The sequence below is a fragment of the Delphinapterus leucas genome, chromosome 15 (genome assembly GCF_059928025.1).
Source record: "Delphinapterus leucas isolate spDelLeu-1000000601 "Yukka" chromosome 15, BTC_Dleu_Yukka2, whole genome shotgun sequence".
NCBI lineage: Eukaryota > Metazoa > Chordata > Mammalia > Artiodactyla > Monodontidae > Delphinapterus > Delphinapterus leucas.
This window is the reverse complement of record NC_143143.1, coordinates 46,673,133-46,691,054: the sequence shown is the minus strand read 5'-3', so window position 1 is coordinate 46,691,054 and position 17,922 is coordinate 46,673,133. Positions and strand designations below refer to the sequence as shown.

The 17,922-nt window shown below is 35.8% G+C and overlaps 2 protein-coding genes across 4 annotated transcripts in view; one reads left to right on the top strand and one right to left on the bottom strand.

Moving 5' to 3' along the window:
- The window catches only part of MACROD2 (mono-ADP ribosylhydrolase 2), a 1,987,750-nt gene that overhangs the window by 305,530 nt on the left and 1,664,298 nt on the right, over positions 1 to 17,922 (top strand). The gene's annotated exons all lie outside the window — the stretch shown is intronic.
- On the bottom strand, positions 3,011 to 16,665 carry FLRT3 (fibronectin leucine rich transmembrane protein 3). 3 transcript variants are annotated; one of them, XM_022594138.3, is made up of 4 exons: positions 16,435 to 16,665; positions 8,112 to 8,317; positions 7,557 to 7,768; positions 3,011 to 6,552 (listed from the first exon to the last, which is right to left on the bottom strand). In XM_022594138.3, the coding sequence occupies exon 4, from the start codon at positions 6,507 to 6,509 to the stop codon at positions 4,560 to 4,562; it is 1,950 nt and encodes a 649-aa protein (XP_022449846.1). In that variant the 5' UTR covers positions 6,510 to 6,552; positions 7,557 to 7,768; positions 8,112 to 8,317; positions 16,435 to 16,665; the 3' UTR covers positions 3,011 to 4,559. The 3 variants fall into 3 exon arrangements, with proteins under 3 accessions (XP_022449846.1, XP_022449847.1, XP_089751575.1); XM_022594139.3 differs by lacking the exon at positions 7,557 to 7,768; XM_089895449.1 differs by lacking the exons at positions 7,557 to 7,768; positions 8,112 to 8,317.

Below are 17,922 nucleotides of genomic sequence, written 5' to 3'. Positions count from 1 at the left end.
TGTCTCTTTTCTTTCTTTCTCTGCTCGCGTTCTGTTGGTGATCTCATCCATCCGCTCAACTTTAATAATAAGCTGTTAGATATGGATTCCCTTCCTTGATGCCAAAGATCTTACACCCTCATTTCCAACTTCCTGGTAGGCATTTCCAGAGGGGTAACATAAAAGTACTTTAAACCTACGGTGATTATAATTTATCATCTAAATTGGGTCACTATGGAAGGCAAAGACGGAACTACTAATAATCAGCCAGTGTAAACCTGTACTGTGCATATGGTCACCTATTCAAACTCATTATGTACAAAATACTCTGACATTTGCTTTTCCAGTATTTTCTATCATTATTAATTGCCTCACCAACATTTTACTTACTCAGGCTGAGAATTATCTTTAATTTTTATTCTTTCTTCAGTTTCCAATTCCTAGAAATTCTACCTTTCATGTATCTTGTGAATTACACCTTTTTTAAAAACCCTATTTCACTGTTCAGGCTCTTATTTCCTCTTGCCTGGAATACTGCATAGACGTCTAACTTGTCTTCTTACTCCCAGTTTCTCCTTCTTTTTCCTTCATGCAATATTCTTTATTTCTACAAAATGTCCCTAAATTATTGATTATTTATGCACCTGCTTAACAACCATTGCCAAAGAATATCATGAAGACTTCTCAGCTTGGAATTTAACACACTTAACACAATATAAGACTGACATAAAAAAAATGTGTCCAGCTTTATCTCCTTCATGGACCCTGTATTTCAGCTGGACTATTGGCTTTTCCACAAACACCTCCTAAATCAGTGGTACTCAACCTCAGCAGAAACACCTTTGGAATTAAAAGTATATAAATACTCAAACTTAACCTGGGAGATTTAAATTTAGTATGTCTGGTTTGCGGCCTGGTTAAATTAATAAAGAGCCTCCCCAAGTGATTCTGACCAAAGCCAGCATCGAGAAGCACTGCAACTGTTTTCCAGCCTCCATGACTTTGTTCACCATTTTCCCTCCATGGCCAGTATCTGTTTTTCTTGCTTTCTCCTTAAATACCATCCTATCTTTCAATACCAGCCCTAGTTTTGTTTTACCTCCTTCATGAGGTCTTCCTTGATCCATCCAGATAGATGTAATTGTTTTGTCTGTACTGCAGTCACAGTATAACTTTCACTAGATTATTTGTTTAATGCCTTACAACCTCTAGACAGCACACTTCTTGAAGGCAAAGCTCCTACTATTTTATAATATAGAAACCACTCAGTAAAGGTCATTGGCTGTTGAGATTTTTTTTGTAAAGAACTTTGAAGTTCTTAAGAAAGTGATTGATAATCATGAGCTATTTTCTTTTGCTAATTTAATCAATAGTCCAAAAGCATAAAGTACAGTAGTTTCAACTCCAACACTGTGCTAAATTAAGATTTGCTAATCATACTAAGTAGGAGAAAGGAATTAGAATTGTAAATGCCACTACTGTTTTCAGGGGCAGACGAGCTAATCTTAAAGTGAACTCAGTGGTGGATTGGTTCCTTTTTAACACCCACACTTCAGGTGCTTTAAAGCACGTGGGTCTCTTTGGACTCCTCATGAAAACTGTCATGTTGGCATGTACCTATAAAATGTGCTTTACTCAGAAAATGGGGTTAGTAAAGCAGAGTTTTTTACTAGTTCCTTTGGCACAGGGGAATACTTTTAATAAATAGGCCTCACTGAAAGAACACAGTGTTGTTCTTAATAGGGAACGAGAGTGTAAGTGCAGTGATTTAATGCAGTTACAAGTGCCTGCATTCAAAAACAATTTTTGATTTTTGTCAAACGTTCAGCAGGGGAGTGATTTTTCCCTCGTTTTTTTTGTAGCTTCCCCATTGTATTCTTGTTAAATGTATAAGCTGCATATTCAGGATTGAATTATTTTTTTCCTACATTTTTCTTTGTTAGTACCTGATCAGTAAAAATTGTGAACATTTAGCTTGGGATAGATGTATATGTATCTGTATTTAATTTAGTGTCCCTTACGGTGGAGATTTGTGTTTTGTCATTTATTGAAAGTATATATATATATTTCAGCAAAGTATTTGGATTTCATAGCAAGCCTAGGTAAAAGAATAAACTTTTACCCTCTCAGTGCTTTCTCTATTTGCTAGTGTAAAACATATTTCTGATTTATCCCAGGTAAAATAATTAAAATGCATGTGTCAGAACACATAAAATTTTCTGTGCTCACGAAAGGTATACTAACTGGAAAATAGTCTTGGCTTTTGACTTTTTATAAACTCACAGGTGTATAGGGACTTTATGGAACCATCCAGCCCTTTCCCTGACTTCTGGCAGAGCTTGTAGCTAAACTACTCAAAACCTGTGGAAGCAAAATCAAACTTCCTTCAGAAAATGTTCCCTGTATCCAATGTTAATCACATTTTCTTTGCTAAGTTATCCCTAGAAAACAACTATCCTTAAAAGGAAGTCAAAAGAGAAAGTATTGAGAAACATTTGAAGATGGCAAATGAATAAATGAGGTTTCATAGGCAGCTGGAGATATTTGTTAGCAGAGTAGTAGAAGCAGCGATATGTAACAAACCACTGGGAACACATGGCTCACTCTGCTTGACCATAATAGTAGTAACTTGTATTTTGTTGAACATTGTACAGTTTCCAAGCACATTGTCTCATTTTATCCTCACAACAACCCTGTGAGGTGGGTGGTATTAATAGCCCCATTGTATAGATAAGGAAACTAAGCTAGGGAGAGTAAATGGTTTGTTTTCACATACCTAGTAAGTGGTAAATCTGGGATATCAGATCCTCTGATGCCAACTCATACTACCAAAAAGCTATTTTAAAAAATATTAATTTTTCAAAAACCACCTTAAAGTATAAACCAGGACAACAGCAGCAGTGTACAAAAGACTGGAAGGTCACAAAACCACTTCTGAAGTTTTCTGTAAGAGTATTCCAAAAGACTGTTAGGATATTCGTTTATGCATGAAACGCTGAACCCTTAAGTAAAATGATACACAAGCTCAAGATATTGCTATTTTTTTTATTTGTAGCCAACATTTATTTTTATGCCTAGAAAAATACAGGGGGGTACTTAGGACTAATGTGCTGGGCAGTTTGCTACTTTAGTGATAGTAACATAATCCCGAAAAAGCAAGCACAATTATTTTGTCCTTTCTTTTGTTTTATTCAGCAATAAGACCACAATTTTTCATATTTAAGGAAGTATGAAAAATTTGTCGAGTTTTAAAAGCTGAATACATGTAGCGTTGGATCAAGGCACATACAAGACTGGCCAAAGGGCGTACAATGCACTTTGGTTTTTTGTTGGGAAAAAAAAAAAATCATGGCAACAGAAAAGTGATGAGGTTTTTAAACAAGTAATAGCTCACAATTCAGTAGGAAGCTGGAAAGAAATGTTACATTACAAGTTAATTATGTAATATCTGGAAAACTGTGACAGTAATGGGCAGTATTCTTGATCATTGTGAACGTAAATTGAACGTTTATGTACAGTGTTAAAATGTTTCACATAAACCAGATCTAAGTTTAATTTCTAGTATTCATTTTTCTTTTAAATTCTCATTTAAAGTACTACTTTCTCTTCATTGCTGAGGGGAATTGCTTATGGTTATGCTACCTTTTTAATGTGTGTAAGGTTTTTTTTGACATCCTTTATGATAAAAACATCATAAACATGAACAATTGTGTCTTTAGAGTTGACTTTTCAAAAATCAGGATGGTATAGGCAAAACCAGAATGCAATTCTGAGATTTGTGTTCATTACGCTGTGCGAGTCTATGTTTTCATGTTTTCCTAAGTACAGATTTCCCCCTAACCTGGAAGCACGCTTACAGTATTGTTTTTGTGAAGTCCTTTATTCTCAAAGCTTTGTTAACAATGGCATTAACAACAGCAGACTTCACACTCCTTTTATGCCAGCTGATGGATTCAGTTCAGAAGATATGTTTACTTTCTTAAGGATATCTAATTTGCTCAGGGTAAAAATGGAGTTATGCAGCAAATCTGATATTGCCCATTACTTCACATATTTTGATTATTGAATACCACTGGAATACAAATTTAATAATTGGAACATTATTTCATAACTACCTTTTGAAATTTAATTTTTCTCATTCAGCCAGTTTTTTTTTTACATTAATACCAAAGTGAAAAATGGCCTGTGCTTATACTACAAGGATCTCATGTGAACGCAGTTCTGATTGTTCAACACAGCAAGAAAATTCACTTTCACAGTCAACAAGTCATCTTACTCAGTAGAACACAAAGTAAATGATTTATAACTTCAATATTTGCAAGGAAAATACAGTACAAATTACTAAAAAGTACTAAAATATAGAATTGTGTTCAGGCTTCTCCACTACATCAATCGCAGCAGTAACCTGAAATTTGAAACTTTTAATAAAAAGTTCATAAATATAAATTATATGGCAAATGTACAGTACATTGCTTTTCTCAGTCTCTTTTTCCAGTGTTTTACAGTAGAACAGGGTTCCTACCATCACCTCCCTTAGGTTTAAAAAAAACGAAACACGGTATGCTGCGAGTCCTCCAGCATCATGAGTGTGAGTGATCTGAGTCTGGAATACCACTGTCTCTGTAGCTTCGGTTACTACTACTTTCACTGTGATTGTTTTTGTACAGATTCATTCCGTTAGGAGGAAATATGGTGTGTATTACAAATTCCTCCTTTGAGATGGGTTCATTGCTTATCGGTAACATCTGAAAAGAAGTCTCCCTGATTTCCAGGATGGAGTTGTCCTTCTTGGTGCCAGCTTCTGCGTAGTCATCCTTTCTTCTCTTCCCTTTGCTGTATGCACAGTTCCTTGAGAAGAGTGATCCATTCCTATGAACATACCAGCACACTAAAGCGAGAAGGGCAATGGTCACCAGGGCCACAGCGCCACCAATGATGGCAGCCAATGGTAAATTAGGGTTTTTGTAAGGTTCTTTCTCTTGCTCTCGATTAAGGGTGGTTGTAGGGTTGTACATTCGAAGGGGTGCGGTTTCAGTCTCAATACAAACAGGAGTTTCATCAAATAGGTAGAGGTTACTGGTTTCCATGGGAACCATGCAGACTCGATAGGGTGAATCAGGCTCCAGGGCTGTGACCAAGTATTCACTGCGTTCTCCTGTTACAATTGTTTCCGTTATAGATCCAAACGCTGGGCTGTGACCCAGTTTGAGCCAGCTGAGTCTTAAAGCAGTCATAGGTAGGACAAGTTTCCAAGAGATATGAATTGTGTCGGAGGTGACAGCTTTCACAGTAATGATAATTGTTTTTCTTGCTGGATTCCCCGTGGTTCGCTGATCCTTAGTGAGTTTGGGGTTCTTCATGTCTGGTTGTTTGGTCACTGGAGCTGGCCACTGTCCTTGAGCAGGATGCACTGTGTTGGGTGTTGCAGTGGTTGTCTGAATGGTGCTTACAACTGCGCTGTCCTTACAATCAAACAGTTCCACATTGAGGTCCTTGATAGCCATTCCCCGAACCTTTTCGGGGGCTTGGCACATGAGTCCACGCACATTGACCTTCACAGGTAGTGATTGTAACCAGTCACGCACCCATTTCATCTTGCACCCACAATACCACGGATTGTTGCGAAGAATCAATTGGGTTATGTTGTCCAAATCATCAAAGATACCCTGAGGTAAATTACTTAGGTTGTTATTGGACATATCAAGTCGATACAGCTGCCTTAGATAAGAAAAAGCATTTGGGGGCACCCGATTGATATGGTTATCTTGAAGATAAAGCTTCCTCAGGTTTGTGCCTGGGAGGTTTACTGGTGCAGCAGTCAGGGAATTCCGTACCAGTGACAGTTCTGTTAAGTTGACTAGGTTGAAGAAAACTTTATCACCTAAACCGTGGTTGTTCAGCAGGTTTCCATCCAAAACCAGGCGTTTTAGGCTAGTGAGACCTTGAAGAGATGGTGATGAGATGGTGGATATGCGATTATCATCCAAGCGGAGTTCTTCTATAGTCCTGGGCAAACCCCAGGGGATTGTGCTAAGATGATTACGGGACAGGAAAAGCAGCCGGAGATAGTTACTGTCTCGGAATGCCCCCTCTTCAATGCTAACAGCTGAGACGGAGTTATCATCTAAATGTAATTCTTCCAGATAGGGGATTTTTGAAAGTGAATCATAAGTGATAGTCCTTATATTATTTTCTTGCAGATGTAACTCTTTTACATACTTTGGTAGGTTGGTAGGAAATTCATCTAAACTGTTGTGATATAAGTATATTCTTTCTACTTTCAGCAAGTTTTTCAAATCTGAAGGAATGCCAGCATTATTTATTTGGTTGTTCTGAAGGTAGAGAGTTGTAGCATCCTCTGGTATTCCTGTTGGAATGGATGTCAGAAAGCGATCATTACAGTAAATGAAACCGGCATCACAGCGGCACACAGATGGACAGGATTTAGCCATAACTGATAGTGGTGCCACCTGGAGGAACAGCCCAATTTTAGCCCCGATAAGGAAGATGCTCCAGGCTGGGCTGATCATGGTCAGCAGTGTTGAGGTCTTTACACAAGGTAGTTTCAGAGCCCTAAAATGGAGTGAGTTAAAAAAAAAAAGACAGAAAACCATCAGGCCAGCATACTTAAAATGGTATTCAAAATAGATATGGAAACTGCAACATCTGTAATCATTTTTATTAGTTAATTTTTTTTTTTTGCATGCTTACGTTTTATTGCTAGCTAACAATGAACACAATCACATAATCTTTTTACCTTAAATGTTTTTGGTATTAAGTATTATGTCCCAAATCTATCTGACTTTGAAATGTTAAATATAATTAGTTTTATTGAATATTCTAAAGCATTTTCATAATACTTTATATCAGTTTTGTAGCCAGTCATTGACCAAGCTAGTCAGATTTCTAATTTTTTCTTAATACTCATAATGAATTGACACATATGAATATGATTTGTTATATTTAAAGATAATAATGTTACTGTTCCTAAGAACGAAAATTTTATATCTGCTTTCTATTAGGTAGACTGCACAACTGTAAAATTTGTAGTCATAAAAATCTATTCTCTTACTATTCAGGAATAGTTACAAATCTCTTGAGATCCTGAATCCCAGTAAAGCCAAGTGTTTGCTTTGATTATTGATGTTATTTTTCTTTGATTATTAATATTAAACATGTGAGATAGGTATTTCTAGCAAGAAAATCAGAAGGAATCTTTTTCATTTACTTTAGGGAAGGAAAGATATACAGCTAATACATCTAGCTAATCTAAGTGGAAAATTCCATTTCATGTTAAGCTAGCTCTTTCTTTCTCCCATTTTATTGTATGTTTTGTACTACATGGTTTAATGGCTTTATGAACATTTTTCATTACATTCTATCTCATAACATGTTTTCACAATGCATTTATCTTTCTTCAAGTTCTAATCTAAAATATTATTCAACATTCTCCATGGCTGGAGAATTATAGTTTTGTACTGATCTATTGTGTAATATAATTTCTTCAGCACCTTTAGGTATTAATTAGCCTTTATAATTTCAGGCATGAAAATAAAAGACTTTAATATTTTTCCTACCTTATTGAACGATGTGGGTAAATTTTGCGTGAGTGAAAATCCAATGCGCATATATTATTTTCCTGGTGAGGGGCTGGGACTTATAAACTCTTGTTTAGTCCTTGGAAATATTCTTCACTGTTTATTCAAGTAATCCTATGCCGCACACACCTCCAGATCAGGCTTGCTGTTGTCAATGAACATTCCAGCTGCGGTTCAGCATGGTGGGCAAGCTTATTAAAGTGGGGACCAGAAACAATTCAGTTTCCTGTTACTATGTAGAACACATGGTTTCCTATGTATTTTTTTTTCCTTTCTTATAGAGTTTCTGTGTGAAGGTTCCTTTTGTGTAGCTTAATTCCCTTAGTGGAAACTGCTCTCTTTGAAATTCTTATTGGCTCTTCTGTGCAATGTGGTCAGAGATAGTAACTTCAGATCCTCATGAAGAAAGCCATTCATGATGCTAAGACCTGTATAGTAATAGGTTTTTCAGGCAGTTACCCCCCACCTTTATTCCCATCCAGTATTATCCAAGTATAAACTTTGTACAGTAGCTACATCCTGAGGTGTGATTACCTGCTGTGAAATAGCTATTTCCAGCTTTTGCTTCTTGCTGCTTTCTCAGAATAGCTGGTGCAGTCACAGGTTATGAAAGAACAGGTATTCTTTCAAGAGGTAAAAAAAAACTTAATTCAAATATTCTTCATGGGAAAAAAAAAAGGAAGCATACTAGATTTCCTTTATGTTTCTGTTCCTTGAAATACACTGGGTCTGAGCATCTCCTGTGAAAGTAAAATGTTTTAATGAACTATTAACAATGAACATTAACACACTAGAGAAATTTCCTAGAAATTTAACTTCACTTCTTTCTTTAAGCAACACATCTTTCGTCATAGTAGTTGTTGCAAAGGGATAAGATGACCTCTTTGTCTTTTACTTCCCATTTATATAAATAAAGTGGAAGCCAAAGTTGAGATTGTCACCAAATAGATAATTTCAATTGTTAACTGATTGTTCAACAAATCAGAAGCAAAGCTTCATTCAAGAGGCAGTAAGCCCCTTCCATAGATTTTGAATTCAGGTCAGGCCAATCTTTAAAAGTTCACTTTTAAATCTTAGATAGAAAATGATAAAATGTTTAAAAAGAAAACAAGTACACATCAAAGAGGTGAACAAAGACATAACAAGGATTTTTGACAGAAATGCCATGGTAACATTTTAGACATTTCTGAACATAGTTTTACAAAGTCATACAATCTACAATTTAAAGAGTTGAAAAGGGTTTGCTTTAGAAGCAAATCTTTTGATTTGCCCGGTGCCCTGTTTAATTCTTCCTGCAGGCCTCAATTTTCCCAATTGCAGAATGTGGACACTATGGCCTTCCTCCTTAGAGGTGTTTTTAAGGGCTAGTTGATGATCTTGAAACTCAAGTTACTCAGGTATTGTTGGCCAAAAGGCAGCACAGAAGTTCAAGTCATAGTATTTTTTTCAGGAGAATACAATTTTTAGCAAACTGAACTTGAGAAACTGTATTTGGGACAGAAAGGAAGCTATTTCAATGTCTCCTTGTAATGACCGTTAGGAAAGCATATCAAAAGCTGACAAGGCATTTCTCTCTAGGTTCAGACAGGAACATGCCAATCTCCAATGACTGTCTTTTTCACTTCTGAAAGGGCTTAAGGCTTTACCAAAGAGACTCATGATTTTAATGATGACTGCTTTGTTCATTATCTAATATGTATGACAATTTTGGGGGGTAGACAGGGGAGGTGGGTAGGATCAGTATCTGTTATGCAAGGTCACCCACTCAGGGGCTTTCTATACAAGTAGGGTTCATTAAGGTATCGTGGAAATATTTGACCCTGAAAGTAGAAGCAATTTGCTTCTCCCCCAGTAATTACCTAGCATCCAACAAGGATAGCATCTGTTCCAGAATTCAAACACTACTGAAAGCGAATGTTAAATAAGGCCAAAATTTGTGTTTCTGGTTCTCTTTGAAAGTTTGATTTCTTTTAGTTTGTCACCAGATATCAACACTAATAGACTGCATTAACAGAAGAAAACTGAAAAAAAATTACAGATACACTTAATTTATTATTTAGGCAACTTGAAATAAGAATAGCAGTTAGCAGATGGATAAAGTAGTCTCTAGTGAATATTGCAAAGTGCCCACAAAGGAAAGTTTAAGTGATTTATTGTTTAATGTGAGGTTTTACAGTGATGCCTTTAGGGTTTTGCTCATTATTGTTGAATTTCAGTGGAGTATTTTCTTGAAAACTGTTACTTTCTTGGTATGTGAAAATGGAAAAGCAAGCTGTGAAGTTATAATTACAATGTTACTTTAAAAAGTATCTTCTGTAAATGTTTTCTAAGCTTGAAAATTATTCAACATATAAAGTAATTGAGTAAATTTAAGAAAAAATTTAAAGCAATTTTAAAAAGTTACTTTTGTTGAACTGCATTAAAAACTAATCAAAACCATTATAAAAATCACAGGTGAGAACCTGCTTAAAATGTTGCCAATAGCTGGCCATTTCTCATACACCAGGACATACTCTAAAGTTGAAAAGATTAATCTGACGAATGGGAATTTAAAAACCGTTGGTCAGCCTAGAGTATGTGCAAGGTGATGATCATAATGATAACCAGAGCTAAAGCTTGTAGCTGAGCTGTAAGTATTTCACCAATTCAAGCTCCAAGAATATGTATTGATTTTCACATTTTTAGCTCAGAGAAAGAAAAAATATTCTAAATTGGTGTGAAAAGAAGGAAGATTAATTTGTTTATTTTTCTGTTTTACATTTGTGAAACTGCTTCCTCTGCTCTATTTGATATGCAAACTCACATTGCCATTAATACAATAGTGGTAATAATGTGTGATTAACAGAAAGCCTGAAATCTCATTAAATTCTTGGAAAATGCCATTCTTTTCTCCCCAGACTGCGTTAAAACAAAAGGCAAAAATATAAAGCATGTTTCTCTGGAGAGAAGGATACTCTTTGAAAAATGAAGCTTCCTTCACAAGTTCTTACTCCCTTTACTTAAGCTCAAACAGTTCAATGCATGCTTGATTGTGTTTTATATCTTATATTTTATATCTTCTCCTGACTTTTTATATTTAAAACCTATAGTGCTAAAGAGTTTTGTTTTATTTTGCATATTAGAGGCTGTAATGGTCTCTCCATCTAAAATAGGTGATCCTGTCCCCATGCTTAGACTTCCCTCTTTCCGAGCTGGCTCTACATATTCACGCACATAAAGACATTGTAGTTGAATGTGACTGATGAAAAGAAAAATGATCCCCACTGGCATGGACACTGTGGCCTGGTTTCCACAACACTGACTTCAGAGCCTTTATGTCTGCATAGGCTTGAAAGAGGCCATTACTTCTGAACAAAAAGGAATCGATCTTTTAGAAAAATATTGTTAATGGGGTAACTTGGGGGGAAACATAAATGGAGCCCTGGTTATTTAAAGGAATGTTTAAATTTTGTTTTTAATTGTATCATTGCTTCAGTATATAGCATGTAGAACTGTAGCAAAAAGAAGAAAAACATAATCGCCTCACTGGTAAATCAGATTTTTAATATGGATTTTCCTATTCAGTTTATCTTTATAAATAAAAATTGTGGATTTTTAAAAATGCATTTATAATGTAATCACATCTGCAAGAAGCCTCCAGTTGATTTCCATGATATACTTAAAAGAATGTAAATAGATAAAGATGCTATCATTTTGAGATAGTTTAAGAAAACTAACATAATTGAAGAAGTTGTATCTGAATAGAAAACTGGTATTTAAATAAAGTCAAGAACTTGAGGTAATCTACATGTTTATATGAGTCTTTCTTTGCTACTACAATATTTTGGAGGTGGGAATGTTTGAGATGACAAGGTATTTCTCATGTTTTGAACACTTAGATTAAGATTATATGTTGATAGTGCTAACTTCCTAAATCCTTTATTTGCTCCCTTTGATTTAAATGGACTTTGATTTGAAATCATTGCTCATTTAAAAAAAAATCTTAAATCGAGTATAGAGTTTTGAGATTTTCGTTTCTTTTTAATGCTTTGCCTCACATCAGGGTCTCTTAACTCTCTGGGAAACTTTTAAAAATATTAAATCTAAAAGTAGAAAGGCATGTAGAACTCTTAATCGAAGTTAATTGCATTATTATTTTGAGTAAAACCTTGAGATTGAAGAAAACGTATGCTTACTCAAATTTATCCAAGTCTGTGAATATTTCTAGGTAAACTGGAATTTATACAATCATAATTTGGAGTATTAGGAAAGTAATTTATTCATGAAGGTTTAAATTGCTGCTAGAAAGCTCAACAAAATGATCAACCTATGAATGCTAAGTAATGACAAATGATATTTCAAATAAACTACGTGGATGGTTAAACTGAAAAACTGGAGTACATCAGGTTAGTTGATAGTGACAGCAAAATGCTTTCTAAGCAGCCTGTCTGGTAGTTAAATTTTCCACGATCATCAGATTTCAGGAAAGTTCCAATTCTTTTGTTTAATGCCAGGCAAGCAGAAGGACCTCTAACTCTCCTCTTGAGAGTCATGAAGTCTGAAGGGTTTGCTGAGAGGCAGAGAAGCAAGTGTGCCTTTCCTTACGTAGTTTTATCCAGACTATTTTCTGGCCTGTAAGGTTTGTTTCATTTATGCAAATAGGGGATGAAAGTTCCAAAGCAAAGTATTTTTACTTTCTCCTTTTATGTTACTGGTTCTTTTCCCCAATAGGTTTGTGATAAATGAATCTAATTCTGCTTCATTTGTTTTGGCTTATAAAGTTAAACTGAGCATCCTTAAAACAAAAAGGCAAACTGGGATGTTATCTTTCATCACAGTGAAGGCTGCTTCCTTTATGATATTAAGCCAGACTAAATGAGTTAGAAAACCATGGCTTATAAGAATGAATAAGGTATTAATTTAGAGGTTGGTAAAGGTGAGCAGTAGAGAGCTTGGGGCAGGGGACAAGCTTTAAGTTTGCATTGACTTTTAAGCAATTGCAATTAAAACTATGCTTATCTTTGTTAAACCACATTTTCCCACTGCAAACTTGAAATGCCTTTTTCAGTGTTGTGAGTACAATTTGGTTGATATGCTTTAAATTTCTACTATTCAAGTTTCCATACTCTAGTAGAACAAATATTTGGGTCTACTGTGTGCCAAGCACTGGGCTGGAAGATAACATCCGTAATCATAAAAAACACCTTGTTTTTTTCATGTCAGAGTTGAGTATTGTTGATTTAAACCAAATGAAGAGGAAGAAAATCATCAACACGTAAACTGATCAATCCACAGTCCAGTGGCACACTTTAAAAATGGTGTTTAACCAAATGTGGTCTCTGGGTTTTCTTTTCAAAGTTGCCACGGTAACTTGTGCACGTGAAAAGTGAAAGAATAAAGAACAAAAGCTGTCATTGTCTCGTCAAGAGAGAGCAATTTCTCCTTTCTCTCATTTAAGCAGACTAATACCTGGAGAGAGCTTTTTATACATTCCTGACACTTGATTTGGGGGCTAGGAAAAGAGATTATGCATATGTTAAACAAATGCAACTTTAGCTGCTGCTTAGATTACATTTCATTCTTTTTTGCTTAAAATCTGTTTTCTCTGGTGCTCTTGTCAACAGACAAGTCAAAGTCCTGAAACCTGCTCTCCTATGCAATATAAACATGGCTTTCAGACTGTTTTTTAGTGTGATGGTTTACCAAATTTAGCGATGTTGATCTGCATTCTGAAACTGGAAAATGCTTTCTGAAATGTATATTCCTATTTCGGTTCTTAAGCGGCAGAAGGCTTTTTCCAGAAGACATTTACAAACCATCTCCTTGATGGAAATTTGTTTGTTGACTTGTGATAAGTTTTTGAAATGGTGGAATGTTAGAAAGAGTCGAGCAAACGCCCTTTTAATGCTCTGAAGAGAAAAATGCACTTTGGAGAATTAATACTGCTTAGAGATTTACTGTAGAGTTTTTGCCCGCTGGGGGGTGGTACACTCTACCAGAACACTGCTTTCAGAAGCCCTAAGTCACATGTTGGCTGCTGCCAGCCAGTTTTCCTCTGGTTTAATTACAACAAAGCCTCCCGTTGAGAAGAACAGTAAAGGCCTCTGGGGCAAAAGGTGGGGGTAGGAGGCAAGGGGGACTGAGGAGAAAAGGAGGGAAGAAGTTACAGGCTTTGAAAAATTTACTGAATCTTATTTCCCTCGTTGACTTCATTTATAGTGGTCTTCATTTGACTGTCAACAATTATTTATAATACTATTAAACTGGTTGAATAAAAGAATATTTAAGGGGGTTTAATCAAAATTTTTAAGTTAGTCTTGGATCTTGGCATTAAACACATTCTTTGTTATGTAGCCCACCCACCTTAAAAATAGGGGGAAAAGTTAAGATCCACTGAAATGGCAGTTTTAAACCAATTTTTTTTTCTAATGACCAGATTTAATTTAATATTGGTATGAACATTTGGCATATCTAAAATAAAAGCATAAAGAAGCATTCATATGACATTAATACAAGGCAAGTTCTCTGCTACTGATTTTTGTAGGGTTTAAAATTGTTCAAAATAATTCAGAAAGAAGAGGAAGCCCTAGTGTCTGTGGCCAAGAAAAGCAGAGACAAATCTCTCTGCAGTGCACTTGCATGTTTAAAGATGAAAATTGTATTTTTCATCTGGAGACACTGAGTGTTCATTAGGGTCTTGTGTCCCTAGGCAGGAGGTGCTGAATGTAATTGGAGTTTCTATTTGATTGGGCAATATAGTCTAGAGAAGAAACTGGGGTAAAGATAATTAATAGCTTGCTAACAAAGTCTGACAGCCACAAGATTTCAACCAAATTTATTTCACACCGCTTCATTTAGCTCTGAAAAAGTTTTGATGGAATTGGAGGCTCCTTAATTAACACTTGAAAGCAAAAGAAACATACCTTCTATTTTACTGCCACATTCAGTTATGACAAATTTTCTCTCTGTTTTTCTTCTTTTTGTAAAAACTTTACTTGCTGCCCAGTTATATATTCCACAAACGTTAATGTTTAGGAAGTGTTTAATTGGGCATTTTGAATATAACCATAATTGAGTTAAAATGGGGGGGGAATGAAAAGCCCAATTAATAACTGATAGTATTATACACAATATTAATGAATTCATTGTTTATTCATTCAATAATATCTTTTCTGATCCTTGGACTAGATATATTTTTGGCAGTGCTCTATTTAAAGAAGAAATTAGACGTGCTTTTCCTACTTAAAATACATGCAACCATGTTTTTGTAACGCTGTTTTTTATTTCAGGCTAATATATGTATGTATTTGTGTATGTGTGTGTATATGTTGTGTATACACACACATATATCTGCAAACTAAGTGGCATATCTCTGATTTAATCTTCTTATAGATTAAAACCTGGCATATTATTATTAATATTGGTAGTAGCGGTAATATTAATATTTTGTAGTACTTTTAAAAGGTTCATTTCTTTCTTTACTCATTTCAAGAGACATGGGTATCTGTCATCTGTCACTTTGGGGCAGACATAAGTGGTCCTATCTGAAAACAGACAAATTCATTCTTTATGTTTATGCTGGTCAGGATATTCCTATGTTGTCGGGGATAAATGAAAGGCATTGCTACAGCTGAAGCACTTTTCTAGTGGCTTTATTCATGTTGTTTCCTGCTATAACGAAGGAACATATGTGTGCATTTTAGAGCAGATAGATTTATTAAGAAAATTTAAAATAGTTAATTGTTAAAACCATTGGAGAATTTGGTTCCATGATTGGCACATATCAAGGCTTTTAAAAAATCTTTTAAATTCTCAATAAATACATAACAATCAAACCCCCAGATATTGAGAAAATATAGGCCTGTTGTACTTTTTACCTCTATGCAACCATTTTGTTTCAGATCTAATTCACTGAAAAAAAATTTTCTTGAGAAGATACATTTAACTACTTTTGGAAAGCTTTGTTGTATAAAAATATTTCTTTCAATATAAGATTTTCCCATTATAAGTTGCAAGTGAATGGATACTCTGCATATCCCACTTGGAGGGCTCTACTCATTTTTTACCCCCTGCCACACTGAAATCCCTGCATACATCAGGCTTAACTTCCAGGCTGAGCTTTGTTAGTTTTTCTGAGTAGACTTTGCCAATTACTATGCTAGTCACATACTACATTTGCCCAAGCAATGGATTTTTGGCGTTCTTCTGGAGAGGGGATATGGTTTGTAAGAGAGTCTCCCCCTCCTCGGAGTTGAGTTCACTAGTTGAGATTTGCAAGCCTGAAATGCTTGAAGCAGCTCTGGCAGGATAGCAGTGCAAGCTTTAAAATCTAGGTGTAGCTCTTAATCCTTCCAGAGGCACATAAGTCTCCAGGAGTAGCTGGGCTAGCTGTGAGCAAGATGTATGCTTTTCATGTACTGTGTACTTATGGGCTGAGGGATTATTGATTTTCTTTCACAGTTGTAAAAGCAGCAATTGGTGATCATACCACACATACAGTACACACCAAGTTAGCAAGACCTTTCGCTTTCCTCTCTGTGAAAAAATCTGCCTCGTACTCTTTAACATCTAACATTTAATTTTCCAACTTAATGTTTTCTATAAGGCTCTTTTCAAGTAGCAATGACACGAGACAGAAAATAGCCATTTATCATTAGTTTTTTTTTTAATGAAAGAAAGGTTTCAAGAAACTTCTTGCATTTGGCTGTAACAGTCCAATTTTTCCTTGCTGGCTTGCACGCACATACATTGCTCGTCCTGGTGACAGAGCAAACGTTCGTATTTGGATGCCTCATGATACCAAGTCATTTCTTTCTAGAGAGTAAAACCAAGCAAACTTTCTGGGACAATCATAAGGAAAAACATGGGAAACACTTACCGGGAAGGCGAGAAAAAGCAATCCCATATGTTCTGCCGCTCTAGCTGTAATTCCACTGCCTGGGAATTGGAGTAATAACCCTCCCCCTCTGCCCAGCTCGGCGTCCAGTCCACACAAAGCCAACGGCAGCTGCAGGCTGAGCTGGTCCTGTTCAGATCACGCCTCCACTGAGGAGCGAGCAAGGGACAGCATTCCAGTTTACTGCACAGCCCACCTCCAAGTCTGAAGTTAAAGCTTCACCTCGCAGTGGTTGAAGAAGGGGGTGATGTCATAGATGGGCAGGACTTCGCCAAGCTCTCGTTCAGTGAGGTAACTGGGTGATCAGACAGATGAGCTTTGCCATCGCTAGAGGGAGTGAGAGCAGCCAGAATGAGGTGCTCAGCCTGCCGAGGCCAGGATGCCATTCAGTTGGTAGGCAGCCCTTTGGAATCGCAACCTTTTCTGAAGTTTACTACAACAGGGGAGTGGTAGGAAGCTTATAAAAAATACAAGACGGTTAGAAGGCTATTTATAAGATTACAATAGAAAGACACTGGTTCTTTTTATTTTTAAGCCATCTGTATTAAAAAGAAGTTAAGCAAAATCATATTATTTTCATTTTTGACTAGTTACAATAATGTTATAATTGTGAAGGCTAGTAACCCCAGCAGTGAATACTTATTTGAGAAATGAACAGAAAGCAGCTTCAAATAAATAACTGATTTATTTAAGGGAAGGGAACAGGAATGCCAAAAGGTTAAAAAAAAAAAAGGTAACCAGTTCTTTTTCCTGGAGGTAATAAGTTATTGTTTTATATGTATTTGTTTTAAGAAGTGAAAGTATTTTTCATATACTCCCACTATTTGTCCATCTTCTTTAGAACCTAGTAGATAGTAGGTTTTTCATATTTAAGGCATCCTCCCTAAAACAAAAAGGTTTTGAAAAATTAAATAGAGTATTTTCCTTTCTGATACATTTTTGCTCTGAACATGAGTTAAGATACAAACATCTTAAGAAGAAGGAAACTGTTCACGGGTAGTTTTGCTTGTATTTAAGTTATTGTATTTTAATTTATGTATATGAATAAACACTGGACAGTGGAAGACATAGACATTTATAGTGTCTGTGTCTAATCAGCAGAATTATACACTTTATTTTCAATGATTTTCATAGACTGGTTTCCGCTATTCGGTCAACAAATGCTTTAGGCTCATAAGTTTTCCACTAAGTGCGTTTCACTTTTTAATATTATTGGGAAGAATTTTGCTTTTATATTTACCTGGAGGGCAATTTCCTTAAACTGTTATTTGTTTTATTCTTAGAGGTTCACAGCATTCTCCTTCCTACTTTTAAAAAGTTTCTGAGTGTTTCTGAAGGAGGCCAGCTAATTGTCTTTCCCAGGAGTATTTGATTATGGTCTCTTCATTAGCTTCATTTAGTTTATCTATTTACATGTTTCTCTGATAGCAGTTTGACCTTCTGAGTTCCTCTCCAAGAATGAATCATATC